Here is a 13,756-nt window from a genome sequence, read left to right as displayed (position 1 = left end):
TACCCATTAGAAGGAGCGCTGTTGCTATAACCTGGTATAGACTCATCATATGTGTTCTTTGAGAATTATGATCTGAAGACATAAATATACAATACAATGGATTTGGTTAAAGCACAACAACTGTTCAAATTGGGAGAGGTAAAACTAATACCATGAAAATATGACCTACAGTGCTTGTGTCCTATTAGCTACCTCCACATATAACCTTCTCCATCACTAGCTCAACACAAATATATCCAAATAGGTAATGTTTTCACTAATCAGATCAGATTCCCTAATCACTTCAGTCAATACCCAAATTTTAAAAAAGGTATAGGTTGCGTACATATATTTTGCAGATGTTATAGCAGCGACATGCTTATGTTTTTAGCTCCAACAGTGCATTAATAATTAACAATAGAAATCAATACACATAAATCCCTCAAATAAATATAAAGAAATTAAGAAATATCAGAACGAGCCATGTCAGGAATTTATTTTACTAGGCAAATCTGGCAAATCTGTTAAGAACAAGTTCTTATTTTCAATGACGGCATCATTGCCCCTTGGTCAGAGGCAGAACAACAGATTTTTTTATTTGTCAGCTTAGGGATTCACTCCAGCAGGTTTTCGGTTACTCGCCCAACAATCTAACCACTAGACTCCCTGACACCCCATAGAAAGGTGTGTACAGCAGTAGTTATATAGGATGAGCCAAAAATACAGTTCAGTTCAAACCCGACTGAATTAAATACCGTTTAAATATCACCCATCTACACACAATACCCCATAAAGACTGTTTTTCAAACATGTTTCTGAAAATGTTAGCTAATTTATTGAAAATGAAGTAATTCTCCAGGAGGCGTTGGAAAACCTGTCGGATGTAAAACACGTGTTCTTGGGTGGAGAGGGAGAAGACGAGGATGGCATCAAGAAAGACGAAGACCAAACGGTTCAACATGTCATGGAGAACATTAACCAGAGCCTGGAACAAAGCAGGGGTGATGGTAGGCCAAATTACATGACCATATACTCGTAGTGACTGCTGGCTGTGTTGAAGGCAGTCTTCCACTCCAGTCAATGAGTACCTGGGGAGATTTTGACTGGTTCTCCCACAGCAAAATGGTATGAAAAGGGGTGCGAGTAAGGGGAAATGAAAAGTTCTCCATATGGCTCATCAGAGTACTTGCTCCTACCGGTGAGTCTGTTTTTTTAGTGGACAGAAGGAGACGAAATGACCAGCAGTCCCGCAATACAGGCAACTCTTAGTGTGAAGACTGTATAGCTGTTCAGCTGGAGACAGCTGTCTCATTGCATAGGCTCGGGAAGAGGTGAATCGGCAGTCTTTGGAGGCTCTTGGAGGAACTTGGGTAGCCTCGGGTTCTCTCGGCAATGGAGCCGTTGGGGACTTCCGGGATGCCTCGGAGGCGAGGTGGAATCGACTCTCCTCCCCTTCCTTCGTACCCTTAGTTGCCCATTGATCCGAATATCCAAGGCAATGAACAAGTTGAGATCCGTCGGTAGTTCCCTGGCTGCAAGCTCATCTTTTACTTCCTCCGATACTCAGTGCAGAAACATGTCAAACAGCTCTTCCGGGTTCCAGACACTCTCAGCTGCCAACGTGCAGAAATCCACCGCATCGTCTGCGTCACTGCGGGAGTCTTTGGCGACACAGCAGTGACTGTTGGAGCCTCAGAAACGTTATTTACCTCCGCCATGAACTCCTCCAGACTGACGCATTCGGCAGACTGTTGTTCCCATACTGCCGTAGCCCTGTAGCCGTAGCGAGATCCCTCCAGGACATCAGTGTGATGAGAGCGGTCCAAGGGGAAGGAAGAGGGCTGCAGCTCGATGATGAGGGAACACTGAGTGAGAAACGCTCGACAGGTGCCCAACTCTCCATCGAAGCGTTCCGGGAAAGGTAAGCTGGGTTCCGGGGGTGACCCGGGGAGGTGGCGCTGCTAACAGCCGGATTACTGAAGGGCTGGGAGATTACCATCGTGGTAGGCTGCCTAACAGACAACCCTGCGGAATTGCTCCAGCAATGTGTTCAACGGTTGGTCATGGCGTTCGGCCAAGGTCTTGAACTCTTCCATAAGACCACGAAGCAACTCCTGGTGCCTTCCAACGGTGGCTCCTTGGGAGGAGATGGCACTGCAGAGATGGTCCTAGTCTGCTGGGTCAGTCATTGCACATTTCAGGTCAAATTCAGATGCAGACAGTGTCAAAGTAACAAACGTGTATTACTAATACAGGAGCAGGCAAAATGAGAGGCCAGTAATCCAGATAGGGTTCAACAGGTCCAGAATGGCAGACAGTCTCATGGTCAGAGCAGGCAGGGGTCAATAATGCAGTGTGGTGTGGCAAGGTACAGAACGCCAGGCAGACTCAGGGCAGGCAGAAAGGTCGAAATCGGGAAAAACTAGAAAACAGCTAATTATGCATAATTTATGACATTTCTGGGAGTGTGTAAACTTACATTTTTTATTACCATATCATTTTTACTCTCTGTTCCGAATGCACTAGACAACCACTTCTTATTGCCTTTAGCCGTACTCTTATCCTACTCCTCCTCTGTTCCTCTGGTGATGTAGAAGTTAACCCAGGACCTGCAGCCCCCTGCACCACTCCTCTTACTCCCATTCCCCAGGTGGTCTCATTTGTTGACTTCTGTAACCGTAAAAGCCTTGGTTTCATGCATGTAAACATTAGAAGCTTCCTCCCTAAGTTTGTTTTATTCACTGCTTTAGCACACTCTGCCAACCCGGATGTCCAAGCCGTGTATGAATCCTGGCTTCGGAAGGCCACCAAAAACCCATCCCAAACTACAACATTTTCCAACTAGATAGAACTGCCAAAGGGGGCAGAGTTGCCATCTACTGCAGAGTTAGCCTGCAAAGTTCTGTCCAGGTTTGTGCCCAAACAATTCAAGTTTCTACTTTTAAAATCCACCTTTCCAGTAACAAGTCTCTCACCGTTGACCCCCTTCAGCCCCCAGCTGTGCCCTGTATACCATATGTGAAGTGATTGCCTCCCATCTATCTTCAGAGTTCGCACTGTTAGGTGACCTAAACTGGGACATGCTTAACACCCTGTCTGTCCTACAAGCTAAGCTAGACGTTGCACATACACTACTGCCATCTAGTGGCCAAAATATATATTCTGCATAGACTCCTAAGTGATATAATGGCCTTTCTCTTGCATTTCAAAGATGATGGAACAAAAAAAAATACAGAAAACAACGTTTTTTTTTCTGTGTATTATCTTTTACCAGATGTAATGTGTTATTTTCTCCTACTTTAGTTTCACATTTCCACAAACTTCAAAGTGTTTCCTTTCAAATGGTATCAATAGTATGCATATCCTTGCTTCAGTTCCTGAGTTACTGGCAGTTTGTCATTTTAGCCAAAACATTTTTTTTAAAGGGTCCGATCCTTAATTAAGTTAAACCACATACAAATTAGCAATAAGATCATAAATCAATTGACAGTTCACTTACTGCATCTCATGTTTCAACCACTGTAGCTATAGCTTAAGACACAGCCTTCAGCTAAATGAGTTCTGCAGTTATCCTATCCTAAAGGTACATTCCCCCCCCCCCCCCTTAATCATATCACAATACATTTTTACCAGTTGAATGTAGATATAGATATTATAATTTTTTCATTACACATTTTCTGAAATATTGTATTTAAAAGGAAATATTTGGGTAAATCTAATTCAATATTAAGAAATTACAGGATTGGACATTAACCAGCAGATTATGAATAAACACTTTTTCATCTTTCAATCTCTAAAATGCAAAAATGTATATTCTCTTTATTGCATTTTTTCATTTTTTTTTTTACATTGATACAAATTTGACAACATATAAACAATTCCCTCAGTAAAAGTCTGACATGATCTAAAGATAATCACACAAACTTTGGTGAATGTAGCTGAGAAAAAATTACTTGGCCTGTGGGAAGAGTCTGACTTTTGGGAAATGTCAGTTAAAGAAAATTAAACAGAATTTAGCTGACCAATTGCCAATTGCCAATTGCCAAATGCTTATTTAGATCCAATCCCATCTTTTCAAACTAAGTTACTACATATAGTCCAGTTTGTAACATTCTCTATTAAATTGGGTTTTACATTATGTGGGATTCAATATAGTGAGCTTTGAAATTATGTATGTACATTTTAAAGGGGGTAAAAAAAATGACATTTTGGTGACGGTAGCAATGGCGGATTTAGGTATAGGCGACACGGGCAGCCGCCTGGGGCGGCATCTTGCCGGGAGTGGCACGGAGCGGCTGCACCAACATTTCGGAATTGTGACATTTGCGTGATCGGTTTTCTATCGCTCATTTGCACGTCACATCAATGATATCGTGTCACCGTGTGGGACTGTGGGTCAATAACCTGGTCGGAGTGGGCGTCCCTGATTCTAGTTAGTGAGCTAGGCAGGCTACTGACTGGGAGGTCTCCCACTAAGAAGTACGAGATGGGGAGGGGGTCGGGGGAAAGTTGACCTCAGGTCTCCCCACTGGAAGCCCGAGGTAGGGGGGCGGGGGTAGGTTGACCTCAGGTCTCCCCACTGGAAGCCCAAGATAGGGGGAGCGGGGGTAGGTTGACCTCAGGTCTTTCCACTGGAAGCCCGAGATAGGGGGAGCGGGGGTAGGTTGACTGGAAGCCCGAGATAGGGGGAGCGGGGGTAGGTTGACCTCAGGTCTCCACACTGGAAGCCCGAGATAGGGGGGGCGGGGGTAGGTTGACCTCAGGTCTCCACACTGGAAGCCCGAGGTAGGGGGGTGGGGGTAGGTTGACCTCAGGACACCCCACTGGAAGCCCGAGATAGGGGGAGCGGGGTAATCTTTCAAATACCGCACCTCTAACTTTGTACAGTACTAATGCATTTAGTAAAATCAGTCACACAACGAAATGCTACCAAATGAACCACAATTCATTCATAATACTGTGAAAATATAGTTTCACAGACATATTGTTGCATTTCTTTCTGGTTTGTGTGAAATGGTTAAGAATAATAAAAAAACAAGATGCACACCACCACTAAGGTGAATGGGTTTAGTCTTGGCTCTTAGATGACAGTGTTGGGGGATGGGTAATGTAGTCTTGCCTCTAGGTTGACAGTGTTGGGGGATGGGTAATGTAGTCTTGGCTCTTAGATGACAGTGTTGGGGAATGGGTAATGTATTGATGCTCGAGTGCCAAATCAACACAAATTTGTTTCTGTTTGTCTTTGTTAATTATTTTTGTCTTATCTTTGTATATATTTTTTATATTTATATAGTTTTAAATGTTATGATTATTAATTTGTGTTGTTCCAAATGTCTGAATAAAAACTACAGTTAGTGCAGAATGGTGCTGTCACGACAAGTCGTTGCCTCTCGTTGTTCGGGCGGTGCTCGGCGTTCGACGTCACCGGTCTCCTAGCCATCATTGATCCATTTTTCATTTTCCATTGGTTTTGTCTGGTCTTCCAACACACCTGGTTTCAATCCCATTCATTACATGTTGTGTATTTAACCCTCTGTTTCCCCTCATGTCTTTGTCAGAGATTGTTTTATGTTCAGAATTCTTGTTTTGTATTAGGTGCGCGACGGTTCCTCGTACCCACTTTGTTTCATTGTATCTCATGGTTTTGGAGTTATGATTTTTAAGTTATTAAAATACTCCCTTCCACCAAGTGTTGATTCTCCTGCACCTGACTTCCCTGCCACCTATACACACGACTGTGACAGGTGCTTTTTTGGGGGGGGGTGGCACTGAATTGGGGGGGGGGGGGTGTGGCACTGAATTGGGGGGGGGGGGGGGGTGGCACTGAATTGGGGGGGGGTGGCACTGAATTGGGGGGGGGTGGCACTGAATTGGGGGGGGGGGGGGTGGCACTTAATTTGGGGGGGGGGTGGTGGCACTGAATTGGGGGGGGGGGGTGGCACTGAATTGGGGGGGGGGGTGGCACTGAATTGGGGGGGGGGGGTGGCACTGAATTGGGGGGGGGTGGCACTGAATTGGGGGGGGGTGGCACTGAATTGGGGGGGGTGGCACTGAATTGGGGGGGGGGGGTGGCACTGAATTGGGGGGGGGTGGCACTGAATTGGGGGGGTGGCACTGAATTGGGGGGGGTGGCACTGAATTGGGGGGGGTGGCACTGAATTGGGGGGGGGGTGGCACTGAATTGGGGGGGGGGTGGCACTGAATTGGGGGGGGGGGTGGCACTGAATTGGGGGGGGGGTTCGCCCAGGGAACCATACAAGTTAGAACCACCACTGGATGGTAGTATGATAAATTAAAGACAATATACCTTTAATATCAGGTGTTTTAACATTTTTACGTTTCTTTTTGAACGCACTCATTGTATTAAAGTACCAAAATGTATAAGCACATGTGTTCCTAAGTTGAAAAATATAGGGACATATTAAGGAAGAACAAGTTGATGTTCAGGGAATCTGTAAAGAGAAAGCGAACATTTTTAAATTGGCTAGTGGTGGAACATTGAAGAACATTTTCAATGCTATTGAGTTTTTATATTGTTTTATTCTATATTAAGGAAGACAGTGAAAAGTATGTGAGGTATTTTAAGCGCCAATCTGGTAAAAGGTTGAAGGATGGGGCTGGAGAAATATACCCACACTCCAATTCATAAACAGGGCTATGGATGGGAAGTCTGATCAGCCATGATATCAACATTATAGTTTGAATCAAATCAAATGTTATTTGTCACATGCACCGAATACAACAGGTGCAGGTAGACCTTACCATGAAACGCTTCCTTACAAGCCCTTAACTAACAAGGCAGTTTTAAGAAAATGGATTTAAGAAAATATTTACGAAATAAACTAAAGTAAAAAAAAAAAAGTCATAAAGTAGTAACAATAAAATAACAATAATGAGGATAGATACAGGGGGGTTTCGGTACCAAGTCAATATGCGGGGGTACAAGTTAGTCGAGATAATTTCTACATGTAGGTAGGGGTAAAGTGACCGTGCATAGACATTAAACAGAGAGTAGGGTGGCCATTTGATGAATTGTTCAGCAGTCTTATGGCTTGGGGGTAAAAGGAGACTTTTGGACCTAGACTTGGATCTCCGGTACCGCTTGCCATACAGTGTTTGTTGACATTTACTTTACAAACATTAGAAAAACAACCTTATATTTTGCGTAGCATCTGCAGATTGCTGGTTTAGGAGCACCAGAATATTTTTTTTTTTTTTAAATTGAGATATATCCTACATTGGATCTATATGAATCCTAGTTACTTTTGAAGCTCATCTCCATTTTCCGAACTTTCTGTGCCACAACATGTTTGCCTACTACTGAGGCTGAAGGACAGCGAAGAAATCATTACAACATTTATTATCTGAGTGATTTTTTTCTTCTTCTAGGGGCACCGGTGCTCCCAAAATAATAGTTTCAGGTAGCACAGCAGCATATGTAGGAGCATATGTCCCCAAAACGGTAGCACACTGTAGATCACTGATAAGTAGATGAAAATAAAATTCAGCCTATGGTGGTTGGCCTTAAAATAAAATAAGGTTTCTGAGATATTCTATGAAATGACTTCATGCATCATTTCAACGGCATTGTACTGAAATGATGCATAGCCTAAGGACCCTTTTCTATATCGTTGACAGAAAATGTATTTAAAAGTGAGTTTACAGATTTTTCTTTTGTTGAAAATACTAAAAATTATTATAAAGCATATTCAAATACTTACCCATTATTGTGAAATTTAAATTCTGTTCATTTTAAAATGTCTTAATGGTTGATATCATAATTTCGTAATAAATATATGACTAGAGCTACACCAAGTTATATGTATCCAGTATCTATAGTGCAATATTCAGAAGTTCAAGAGTAGTTTGTCTTAGAATCCGCGGTGCACCCTTAGATGACTTAATCTTGACTGTGGGCACTTATATAAGGTAATGTGGTATGACGTGATATGAGCTCCTGTAGTGGTGACCAATCTGTTCCCTGTCTCATGTCTACGATGTATTGTTAATGAATTCCTTTTAACTGCCAAGACCTGTTCTCTACTTCCGTGTGCCGGTCATTAGGCTAAACAGAAACAAAACAGAAAGCATATTATTACATTAGGGGTGCCAATCATAATATACAATAAAAAAATGTAACACATCAGAAGTACTAGTTTTGCCACAGTTAGTTTGCACTTTTATTGTGTAATTTGAGTACTAGTTTTGCCACAGTTAGTTTGCACTTTTATTGTGTAATTTGAGTACTAGTTTTGCCACAGTTAGTTTGCACTTTTATTGTGTAATTTGAGTACTAGTTTTGCCACAGTTAGTTTGCACTTTTATTGTGTAATTTGAGTACTAGTTTTGCCACAGTTAGTTTGCACTTTTATTGTGTAATTTGAGTACTAGTTTTGCCACAGTTAGTTTGCACTTTTATTGTGTAATTTGAGTACTAGTTTTGCCACAGTTAGTTTGCACTTTTATTGTGTAATTTGAGTACTAGTTTTGCCACAGTTAGTTTGCACTTTTATTGTGTAATTTGAGTACTAGTTTTGCCACAGTTAGTTTGCACTTTTATTGTGTAATTTGAGTACTAGTTTTGCCACAGTTAGTTTGCACTTTTATTGTGTAATTTGAGTACTAGTTTTGCCACAGTTAGTTTGCACTTTTATTGTGTAATTTGAGTACTAGTTTTGCCACAGTTAGTTTGCACTTTTATTGTGTAATTTGAGTACTAGTTTTGCCACAGTTAGTTTGCACTTTTATTGTGTAATTTGAGTACTAGTTTTGCCACAGTTAGTTTGCACTTTTATTGTGTAATTTGAGTACTAGTTTTGCCACAGTTAGTTTGCACTTTTATTGTGTAATTTGAGTACTAGTTTTGCCACAGTTAGTTTGCACTTTTATTGTGTAATTTGAGTACTAGTTTTGCCACAGTTAGTTTGCACTTTTATTGTGTAATTTGAGTACTAGTTTTGCCACAGTTAGTTTGCACTTTTATTGTGTAATTTGAGTACTAGTTTTGCCACAGTTAGTTTGCACTTTTATTGTGTAATTTGAGTACTAGTTTTGCCACAGTTAGTTTGCACTTTTATTGTGTAATTTGAGTACTAGTTTTGCCACAGTTAGTTTGCACTTTTATTGTGTAATTTGAGTACTAGTTTTGCCACAGTTAGTTTGCACTTTTATTGTGTAATTTGAGTACTAGTTTTGCCACAGTTAGTTTGCACTTATTGTGTAATTTGAGTACTAGTTTTGCCACAGTTAGTTTGCACTTATTGTGTAATTTGAGTACTAGTTTTGCCACAGTTAGTTTGCACTTATTGTGTAATTTGAGTACTAGTTTTGCCACAGTTAGTTTGCACTTTTATTGTGTAATTTGAGTACTAGTTTTGCCACAGTTAGTTTGCACTTTTATTGTGTCATTTGAGTACTAGTTTTGCCACAGTTAGTTTGCACTTTTATTGTGTAATTTGAGTACTAGTTTTGCCACAGTTAGTTTGCACTTTTATTGTGTAATTTGAGTACTAGTTTTGCCACAGTTAGTTTGCACTTTTATTGTGTAATTTGAGTACTAGTTTTGCCACAGTTAGTTTGCACTTTTATTGTGTAATTTGAGTATAAAATCAGATGTCCTAGAATCCAGGCATGAATATTATATTACAATAGACATTAATCCACTAAACATTACAAACGTAGGCGATTAGTTGGCAACAATCCTTCATTTTATAACTCTACAGTATTCCTTGAATTTAACAATGACCAAACCAATTATCGGACACAGACATATAGATCTGAAAAATCGGCTAATTTGTGATAGAATGTAACAATAAATTGCTCATCATTGCTGTTCATAAATTGCTATTCTGGCGGGCAGGTAGCCTGGTGGTTAGAGCGTTGGATGAGTAACCGAAAGGTTGCAAGATCAAATCCCTGAGCTGACAAGGTAAAAAAATCTGTCGTTCTTCCCTTGAACAAGGCAGTTAACCCCACTGTTCCTAGGCCGTCATTGTAAATAAGAATGTGTTTCTAACTGACTTGCCTAGTTAAATACAGATTAAAATATATATAAATAAAATACAAACTGTGTAGTGTGTTCAGTTTTTACAAATTCATCACCACATTGTCAGTGGTATAATGATATTGGCATTTCATATGCCTGTTTGTCGCAATAATTATGTTAATGATTAATGATTAATAATTAATTAAATGTATTATATTCTAAAATATAAAAAAAAGTCTAGACAAAGTCCAGACCTAATCCCAACTGAAAATGTTGTGACAGGACTTAAAACGAAAACTTCTTGCTTAACAAAACCCACCAAAGTCACTGATTTTAAGTAGTTCTGCATGAGTCCAAAATGTCTCCACAGTGACGTGAGAGACTGAAAAACAACTACGGGAAACATTTGTTTGCAGTCATTGCTGCTAAAAGTGGCACACCCAGTTATTGAGCGTAAGTTGACAATGACCTTTTCACACAGGGGGAATTGGGCGTTGCCTATTTTTTGTAAGTTAAATAAATAAAATGACTATAGATTTTGTTTTGTTATTTTTAAACTCAGGTTCCCTTTATCAAAAATTGGCATAAATTGAGAAATTCAGAAAGATTATTTTTCATGGCACTATGTACAATGCCACCTTGTTCTCACTCATACATAAATGCAGGAGGAAGTCATGCTGATGTTATTATAATTCTCTCCTCCTGCATTCAATAACAAGGTGTCATTGTACCTACAGAAGTTGTATCTTTCTTTCATCACTCTGTTGTCGCTGAGAGTTTTCCCGCACCACAGGAAAATCAAAAAAGCCTTGTGATTTATATAAATTCACAGAAAACATGCAGTTGTCACACATAAAGGCATATTTTCAACTTCCACCATGTTACACACAAGAGTACAGTCTTCCAGACTCACGTGCAGATGAGTCAATGGGTACTGCAGAGTACTGCTCTGATGAGTCAATGGGTACTGCAGAGTACTGCTCAGATGAGTCAATGGGTACTGCAGAGTACTGCTCAGATGAGTCAACGGGTACTTCAGAGTACTGCTCTGATGAGTCAATGGGTAATGCAGAGTACTGCTCAGATGAGTCAAAGGTTACTGCAGAGTACTGCTCTGATGAGTCAACGGGTACTGCAGAGTACTGCTCTGATGAGTCAACGGGTACTTCAGAGTACTTCTATGATGAGTCAATGGGTAATGCAGAGTTCTGCTCTGATGAGTCAATGGGTAATGCAGAGTTCTGCTCTGATGAGTCAATGGGTAATATTCTGGGTATAGGATCTCGTATCAAACTGGTGTACTGTAGACTCTTCTAATCGTGTTCCTTCTCCAAAAAAATGAATGACATCATCCAAGGTTTCTTTGTCACATTGAGGGGATCCGTGTGAACTCCATCCATGTCCTCTGCTGTAGTATTTTGGGTTTGTAATCCCTGATGGAAGAAAATCAGGATGAGTAGGCCTAACGAACAGCAAAAGCACTATCTCAATCTATTATCCCCCATAGTACAAAAGTTGACCTAAATAAATACATATTCCAAACATAGTCTAGGACAGGTGTGGGATGCGATAGATCCCAAATGAATACAACCACAAGCATAAAAATATTGATTTACTTAAAGAGGCGGACGCAACAGATCAGAACGTTTAGTTTAAAATGTGATAAAAAATTAGGGTATTTCTTTACACTATAAACACAGCTATGCACACACAGGCAGTAGGCTAAAAGCGCAAATGAGTCATTTACGGGAATACACCATTATCAAAAGTGACCCCAAATGCGATTATGCACGTAATGCTTTTATTATAAAGGTGCATTTTTATGGTGAAAATTATTTTCCCCCAACATGACACTCTCTCGCTGCTTATGCATGCCAGTTAGGCTCTACACCTCTTGTAAAGCGGATCAATGCGCTTCATTTTAAGAATTTATTTGGACACTTTAGTTGTGATACAAACCTTATCAAAACCAATAGGCCAATGGGTAGGCTACATGAGGTGTGCGACTATGATTCGAAAAAGGCTTTGTGTCTTGCCTTACGCTGGACATCATTTACAAGTGATAAAATAAAAATCAAATGTGATAGGCTAATATTGTCACCCATCAGACTATTCTTGAGTTAATCTTGTCTTTACATATAGTAAATTATATACAGTTGAAGTCGGAAGTTTACATACACCTTAGCCAAATAGATTTAAACTCAGTTTTTCACAAATCCTGACAATTAATCCAAGTAAAAAATAGTAGGTCAGTTAGGATCACCACTTTATTTTAAGAACGTGAAATGTCAGAATAATAGTAGAGAGAATTATTTATTTCAGCTTTTATTTCTTTCATCACATTCCCAGTGGGTCAGAAGTTTACATACACTCAATTAGTATTTGGTATCATTGCATTTAAATTGTTTACCTTGCGTCAAACGTATTGGGTAGCCTTCCACAACCTTCCCACAATAAGTTGGGGGAATTTTGTCCCATTCCTCCTGACAGAGCTGGTGTAACTGAGTCAGGTTTGTAGGCCTCCTTGCTCGCACACACTTCTTCAGTTCTTCCCACAATGTTCTATAGGATTGAGGTCAGGGCTTTGTGATGGCCACTCCAATACCTTGACATTGTTGTCCTTAATCCATTTTGCCACAACTTTGGAAGTATGCTTGGGGTCATTGTCCATTTGTAAGACACATTTGCGACCAAGCTTTAACTTCCTGACTGATGTCTTGAGATGTTGCTTCAATATATCCACATAATTTTCATCCCTGATGATGCCATCTATATTGTGAAGTGCACCAGTCCCTCCTGCTGCCAAGCACACCCACAACATGATGCTGCCACTTCACGGTTGGGAAAGTGTTCATAATGGTCATAATGGCCCCCCCAAAATAATTGTTTCATGAGACCAGAGGACATTTCCCTAAAAAGTACGATATTTGTCCCCATGTGCAGTTGCAAACCTTAGTCTGTCTTTTTTTTATGGCGGTTTTGGACCAGTGGCTTCTTCCTTGTTGAGCGGCATTTCAGGTTATGTCGATATATGACTCATTTTACTGTGGATATAGATACTTTTGTACCTGTTTCCTCCTGCGTCTTCACAGGGTCCTTTGCTGTTGTTCTGGGATTGATTTTCACTTTTTCGCACCAAAGTACATTCATCTCTAGGAGACAGAAAGTTTCTCCTTCCTGAGCGGTATGACAGCTATGTGGTCCCATGGTGTTTATACTTGCGTACTATTGTTTGTACAGATGAATGTGGTATCTTCAGGCATTTGGAAATTGCTCCCAAGGATGAACCAGACTTGTGGAGGTCTACAATTATTTTTCTGAAGTCTTGGCTGATTTCTTTTGATTTGCCCATGATGTCAAGCAAAGAGGCACTGAGTTTGAAGGTAGGCCTTGAAATACATCCACAGGTACACCTCCAATTGACTCAAATTAGTTAAATTAGCCTATCAGAATTTTCTGGAATTTTCCAATCAGTTTAAAGGCACATACAACTCAGTGTATGTAAACTTCTGACCGACTAGAATTGTTATACACTGAATTGTAAGTGAAATTATCTGTCTGTAAACAATTGTTGGTAAAAATGACTTGTGTCATGCACAAAGTAAATGTCCTAACTGACTTGCCAAAACTATAGTTTGTTAACAAGACATTTGTGGAGTGGTTGAAAAATAAGATTTAATGACTCCAACCTAAGTGTATGTAAACTTCCGACTTCAACTATATGTGTGAAATTTGTTTTGATTTAGAATGGGCCATTATCATGCACCTGTCTCGAAACATGGCCAGGGGAAA

The 13,756-nt window shown here is 40.4% G+C and overlaps 1 protein-coding gene across 1 annotated transcript in view; it reads right to left on the bottom strand.

Annotated features, from left to right (window-relative positions):
* The window catches only part of LOC110500789 (uncharacterized), a 42,162-nt gene extending 34,261 nt beyond the window's left edge, over positions 1 to 7,901 (bottom strand). Inside the window, exons 1-2 of the mRNA XM_090214918.1 lie at positions 7,701 to 7,901; positions 4 to 72 (exon numbers count right to left, since the gene is read on the bottom strand). Of these exons, the coding sequence (XP_090071044.1) occupies positions 4 to 72; positions 7,701 to 7,704 (73 nt within the window). The 5' untranslated portion in view covers positions 7,705 to 7,901. The remainder of the gene's footprint in view (positions 1 to 3; positions 73 to 7,700) is intronic.
* Positions 7,902 to 13,756: the final 5,855 nt, after the last annotated feature.

This window comes from Oncorhynchus mykiss, chromosome 21, assembly GCF_057628025.1.
Source record: "Oncorhynchus mykiss isolate SJ-2025 chromosome 21, ASM5762802v1, whole genome shotgun sequence".
Taxonomy (NCBI): Eukaryota; Metazoa; Chordata; class Actinopteri; order Salmoniformes; family Salmonidae; genus Oncorhynchus; species Oncorhynchus mykiss.
Note: the sequence above shows the minus strand (reverse complement) of the source record. Positions and strands in the feature narration are given on the sequence as shown.